General features: G+C 46.5%; 1 protein-coding gene across 2 annotated transcripts; it reads right to left on the bottom strand.

Moving 5' to 3' along the window:
* Positions 1 to 671: 671 nt before the first annotated feature.
* Positions 672 to 3,895, bottom strand: GADD45A (growth arrest and DNA damage inducible alpha). 2 transcript variants are annotated; one of them, XM_081144238.1, is made up of 4 exons: positions 3,569 to 3,895; positions 2,977 to 3,078; positions 2,496 to 2,733; positions 672 to 1,440 (listed from the first exon to the last, which is right to left on the bottom strand). In XM_081144238.1, the coding sequence occupies exons 1-4, from the start codon at positions 3,610 to 3,612 to the stop codon at positions 1,327 to 1,329; spliced, it is 498 nt and encodes a 165-aa protein (XP_081000364.1). In that variant the 5' UTR covers positions 3,613 to 3,895; the 3' UTR covers positions 672 to 1,326. The 2 variants fall into 2 exon arrangements, 1 of the variants encoding a protein (XP_081000364.1); XR_013999323.1 differs by having other exon boundaries at positions 681 to 1,440; positions 2,272 to 2,733; positions 3,569 to 3,862.
* Positions 3,896 to 6,358: the final 2,463 nt, after the last annotated feature.

The raw sequence follows: 6,358 nt of genomic DNA, 5'->3' as shown, positions 1-6,358 counted from the left end.
CCAGTGTTATCTTCCTAAAACACTGACCACGTCACTCCCTGCCTGAAGGCCTCTGCTGACTGCCCAGAGTTTGTAGAAGGAAACCCAAATGCCTAAGGGTAACACAGAATGCCCTTCAGTCTGAGCCTAATCACCCCACTACACGTTCAACCTTATCTCTCCCTATCTTTCTATACCAGGGGCACAAGCAGAATCACCCTTTGTTCCCTGAACAGGTTTTGGCCTTTCAGGCCTCCACACATTTACACAAGCTAGTGCCATTGCCAGCCATACCCTTTTCTTCTCTCTAGCTGGGGAAATAAAACTCATGTTTTAAGACCCACTTAAAAAATGATCTTTCCCCAGTAAAAACTTCACCTGTCTTGCAGGTAACTTTAGGCACTCTCCTCTTTGCTTCCTTAGCATTTTGCATATAAGCTAATGGTAGCACTTAAATCTTTGAACTGTAATTATCTATTCGATTTACAAGATCAATCTTCTTTTCCCTAACTGCAAACCCAACTCCTCTTAAATCACCTTTTTCTGACTTTGTGCATAGTGTAGAGTTGGGCATCAGTAAAATGCCTGTGAAATAAAATTATGCCCCCATGTCCAGCCCAAATGTTTAAAAGTAGAAAAAACATATACATGCATACATACAGAGATATATATCTATATAGAGACACACATATACTGTAGATCTGATTTCAGAAATTTTAATTTTTTCATATTAAAAAACTTTTAAAAAATAAAGTCCAAGTTAAAAGAAACAAAAGCACACATTAAGGAATAATGCAATTATTCCATACCAGTTTATTGTAGGTATTGTGTTTCAAAATTTATAGCATAAATAACCTTTCATGTCATAAAATAACTTAGTACAATTTATAATAAAACTTTGAGAATTTAACATCTCATCAAAATACAATAAAATATGGTTTTAAAATATGATTAACCCTTTCTGCTTTTCTTTTACTTGAGGGCATATAAACCCGAAATACCCAAACTACTGCACATTTAAACTTTAACAAAGCATATTTGGTTTAATTAAATGTAACTCAACCATCCTAAATTAATACATAGTTTGTTTTTCTTCCTGTGTGGTTCTTTGTAATTTTTGTTCCTTTTGACTTGTATTTCTGTTTCAACACAGTTTCCTTCTTCATTTTCACCTCTTTCCATCTGCAAAGTCATCTAACTTCGGGCCTCCAGAGCATGTAGTTGAACTCAGCCTCTTGACATCAGTTTCTGTAATCCTTGCATCAATGTAGGGAGTAACTGCTTGAGTAACTACAAAGGTATTTCAAAACTTCAGTGCAATTTGGTTCAGTTTTCATTCAGATGCCATCACCGTTCAGGGAGATTAATCACCGGAACCCACTGATCCATGTAGCGACTTTCCCGGCAAAAACAAATAAGTTGACTTAAGGCGGGATCCTTCCATTGCGATGAATGTGGGTTCTAGGAACAAATTTAGAAAAATAAATTTACTATTAAAAAAATCAGCATTTGCTAATAATTACACTTTTGAGAGGAAGACAGGTGAACATTCTATACTTTGGCTGTGTGACATGGGGACCAGTTACACCCATAAAAAATAAAGTTTCTTTCAAGTAGTCGGATTTCCTGCAAAATCACTAAGGGTACTTCTATACTAAACTGTACTCTGCAAAGTCTGAACTAATGCAATCCACTGAACCATATGCATATGTTTGCAAGACAATACTTATTCAGTTTTGCATGAGTATCATTCACAAGTCTGTCTTACCAAACTTGTACTGTGGTAGAGACCTGAATGAAACCAGAGAAACATTTTCATGCTATGCTCACAGAAATGAGAGTTGTATAGCAGTTCACTCGAATTGCCACCTGTTATCCTCCCAAAAGACAGAGAAGTATTTTCCAGGAGCAGCAAAGTTGGCTGCCACTTAACTAGACCAGCCCAAAAGTAGTAAAAGACAAAAAGCTATCACATGTACCTCTGCAACCACAAGTTATCTACCTACCAAAGGTTTTTATTGGGGGGGGGGAAGTTCCATTTTAAAAAATGCAAGATTGCAAAGAAAAAATTTCCACTCTATCCTTTTAATGCATTTCTAGGGAATTAATAAGGTCTGTTTCCTACACCATTTCTATTTTTAGCCTTGACTGCCAGAGAATGAAGCTGATTCCTTAATGAGAGTGAGCCAGGAATTTATTTGGCTTTATCTAATCTGCCCAGTTAAAGGAATTAGTCACGGGAGGTAGTACAGATGTAGGTAGCGAGTAGCTGGGCTGACAGTGCTGACTCACAAGGATCTCTTCCGCTGCTGGCAGCCTTCAACGTGCTTAGACATGTTCTGTACCAGAGAAAATCCTGATGATGAAACTGGCACATCTCGGCTGAAAGTCCAGCCACACTCTAATGGGGCAAAGGCAGCCACACTCTTGACCCCCCACCCCCCCATTCCACTCGGCAGTCAGGCGGTCCTCAGGCCTGGCTCGCCCCGACCGGCACGAAGACCCTTCTCCCTCACCGTCACCAGCACGCAGTGCAGGTCGGGGGGCTGCTCTGCGCCCTCGCTCGCCCCGGGGCTCGCGTCCGTCTCCAGGAGCAGGAGCTTGGCCAGGCGGCCGGGGTTGCTGACGCGCAGGATGTTGATGTCGTTCTCGCAGCAGAACGCCTGGATCAGGGTGAAGTGGATCTGCAGAGCCACATCCCTGTCGTCGTCCTCGTCAGCGGCCAGCAGGCACAACACCACGTTATCCGGGTCCCTGCGGGCGGCGGGTGGGGCGGGTGAGCGCAGGGGCCACCACTAGCCCTCGTGGACGCCCGCAGCACCCTCCCAGGTCCTAGGCGTCACGGCCCGACCCGCTCGCGACCCCGGGGCAGGCACCGCAGGCAGATGGGAAGCGGCAGGGAGCGACGCAGCAGGGAGAGGGGCGCCCAGCGCCGGCTACCTCCCCGGGTTGGGATGGGAGAGGGTGCCACGAGGGGTACGCGAGGGCCCCACTTACACATTGAGCAGCTTGGCCGCCTCGTACACCCCGACGGTGATGGTGCGCTGACTCAGGGCTTTGCTCAGCACTTCCTCGAGGGCATCCCCCACCTTATCCATCCTACACGCCGGCCAGAGCAAGGGGTCCATCAGCCCGGTCCCCCCGGGGCCGATGCCACCCGCTCACCCTGCACCGCGACCCTCCCTTCCGAGTGCATGAACCACCGCGCACTTCTGCTTTCTGCAAACGCCGGACCCCCTCACCCACCACGACTCCTCGCACACCGAGGCCGGGAGTCCCGGGAGAAGCCCCGAGAGTGCCACCCACCACCCTCCCCAGAGGGCACTGCCAGTCCCTGGCGCCGGGCGCTGCCACAGGCTGCCAGCTACAGGAGCCGCACGGGCAAGGAGATCGCTTCTACCCTTTGCAACGGCTCGGAAGGGTTGGGGGCACTCTCTTTTCGTCCCCTGGGAGGGTCCCGAGGGAGAAAGGCGAGAGGTGCCCTCTGCAAACTTTTACCAGCTCATTCCCCTGCAAGCCTTCCATAGCCCGGCTGCACTGGGGTGCACGCAGCGGGCCAGGGTTCAGGGAGAGGCTCCGGTAGACTTACCTTTCGGTCTTTTGCTCTCCAGCCGAAAATTCCTCCAAAGTCATATTGCAACTGCAGGTCCCCCACAGAGAGAGAGCGGCGGGGCTGCTCCTGACCCGGAGGGCGCCCGGGCGCCGGCTCTGCACTCCCTCAAAGGCTGCTCCAGCGCCCGCCGCCACCGCGCTGTCCGCCCCTCCCGCCGGGATCGCTCGCCGGTCTGCTCCCGGCTCCACGCCGCTCCACGCCTCGCCACGCCGGGTGCCGCGTCGCCTACAGCGCAGCTGCCTCACAGCCACTGAAGGACAAAGGCCCCGCTTACTCGAGTTATCCTGCCAACTCCCAGCCAACCACCTCCCGCCTCATTTGCATACGCGCAGCCATTGGGCTATGCAAATAAGCATCGGAGACAATTTGACCCCAGCTCCTGGAACAAGGCTGAGGAGAGGAAGGGGGAGGAGCTGCGCGGAAGCTAGACGGGGGGGGGGGGCTAGAGGAGGGCGGGGCGGCGGGGGCGGGGCGGCGGGCTGGAGGAGGGCGGGGCCCCCAGCTGCCTCTCTCATCCTGTAGGCGGGGTTCGCAGGACAGAAGGTCTTTGCAGTGGAGGGTAGTGGGGAGGGGTTGTTGTCTTCAGCGTGGGCTGGAGCAGGCTGCCAAGTGTTTTTCTAGTTGGTGCACATTTTTTTATTGTCGTTTCATGTCTTTTGTTTTTAGGGGTTGCTATTAAAATCTATTTTCAGGGTTAATGCGCCCAAGTCTAGTAATTATTAGTAAGCAGGTTACATAAAAAGAATGTGTCCAGACCTCTGGGGCAAAGTTTACCTCAGAAGTGTTGTTTATGAAAGTCTAGGCAAAGCTGCTTACTACTAGCAGTATTATTTCGGTGCCCTGATGGCTGGTTTGATTTATTTTTGGAAGGTTGCAAGGGTTGGAAGCTCAAAAAAGAAAAATCAACACATTTGTGTTTGGCGGTGGCAGGGAACCAAGTTGGAATCTTTTCCACAGAAAGCAGAAGGGCTTCCCACCTGCCCAGGGTAACTGTGGAAAAACGTGTTCAGGAGGAGCTGGTCACCACATGTGTGTATCCTAGCCTTGCAACCCAAATTCACCTCTCAGAGAGCTTTTCCCAAAGTAGGATCCTTCTGCACCTCCACTAGCTAAGAGACAAATGTCTGACACCCACACAAGCCACAAGTCTGAATTCAAAATGCTCTCAATATGCCCTAAGCTTCCCTTCATAAGGCAAGTATGTCACTACCTTCCCCAGAGAGCCTGTGATCTCACTGTGAATTATTGATGTTAGATGCTGAATCATGAAGCTGCAGCTATAGGACGTTTTAGTCATATGCTAAAATTTCATCTTTGAGATAATGGCAACCTGTGGGTGGAAAGTAAGCAGTAGTGACATATTTTTGAAAAGCAAACTTTAATGTATAGGCTTTCACTGAATAGGATGAAAGTTCTTTCCTCTGATTTATGACTTTATTCAATAAATGCAAAAACATGTCTTAAACCTACTGAAGTCACTAAAAGTGCTGAAAATACCCTCCTATGCATGCTTTCATTATTAAGGTTACTGTATAGTCAAAGGTCACAGAAGTACTTTTTTGCAAAGACACATGGGAGTTTTTGCACTCATATGTTTGTATCATTCTAGACAAAATATTCTCCAGCTCTCTTGGTCTTAATTTAGTGGAAAAGAAAAGTGATGGGTCAGTTTTCTGGCTCATTTATTTGAGCTGCTATTTTGTACTTAATCACTAACTGCCTTGTCAGCAAGGGACGTTTGAGTAAAGGAATGCTGGTGGCTAATTCATAATTTTACCCAAGGGTGCTTGTGTATTTCCTATCTATACCTTAAATTCTAACATGTAATGTTTTTGTTTAAGAATTCCTTAAACTTGAAATTTAGGTGATGCTGAAGCACTTACAGTTTTGCAAACAAATCCTGAATTACACAGTCTGGCCTGAGTCATCATTTGGAGATCATTGGATTGCGTTCTGTGAAACTCCAAGGTTCTATCCGCGAGGCATTTCTTCCAGGTTCTTTGGAAGAAAATGTGATCACAGCGACCTGACAAAGAATGAGGAAATCTGTGAGTTTCTTGACAGCAGGGACTGTGACTTCATGAACTGGATGCTCTCAGCACCTAGCACAATTTCTGCATTTAGTAGAAGCATGGTCAATGTTTATGGAGTTGAATAAACTTTTGATTTAAACAAGATCTCAGAATTCTGCCTTCCTGTGCATTGCACGAATACTTATATATTCCACATTTAACTTCAGTTCTGAAAAAACTTTTTGATGTCTTCCTATGTATGAAGAACTGTGCAATTCCTGGCCCTTTGCCTTTAGAGAGCTTACCATCTAATTGGTATCTCCATGCTTCAACTGGATTTTGAGACAAACTAGTATGCACTGCCATCAGCTAGCTATGCTGAAAGTGCCATGAATTTAGTCATCTGAACAGAAACTGTAGGAGAATAGAAGCCTCGTGTTGTTTATGGCAATTCAAATGAACCACAGCTCTAACAATGCCCCACCCAAGTCAACTAATATGCAGTTAAAATGTGGCATTAAATGGTTACTTCTAATATAGTCCTAGTTTCTCAATCAAAAATTATACTACATGCTATATTTGGGCTCATGTGAAAATGATTTGTTTAAGTACTGTGGGGTTCTCTATGAGATAAGCCCAGTCTTTTAGTATTCAAAAGAAATATTCCTTTGTCATACTTTCTGACTCAGATAGGTTACATCATTTTGCCTCATTGCTGAGTCTAACTAGAATGTTTCATCAGTGATTATCTGCA

This window comes from Miniopterus schreibersii, assembly GCF_964146895.1.
Source record: "Miniopterus schreibersii genome assembly, chromosome: 8".
Classification (NCBI taxonomy): domain Eukaryota; kingdom Metazoa; phylum Chordata; class Mammalia; order Chiroptera; family Miniopteridae; genus Miniopterus; species Miniopterus schreibersii.
This window is presented reverse-complemented; position numbering and strand designations above follow the sequence as displayed.

Coding starts and splice junctions, on each gene's coding strand:
- GADD45A (XM_081144238.1), bottom strand. CDS start 3,612: ATGACTTTGGAGGAATTTTCGGCTGGAGAGCAAAAGACCGAAAG. Junction 3,079..3,568: donor GGAGAGCAAAAGACCGAAAG/GTAAGTCTACCG, acceptor GCCGGCGTGTAG/GATGGATAAGGTGGGGGATG. Junction 2,734..2,976: donor GCGGCCAAGCTGCTCAATGT/GTAAGTGGGGCC, acceptor CGCCGCCCGCAG/GGACCCGGATAACGTGGTGT.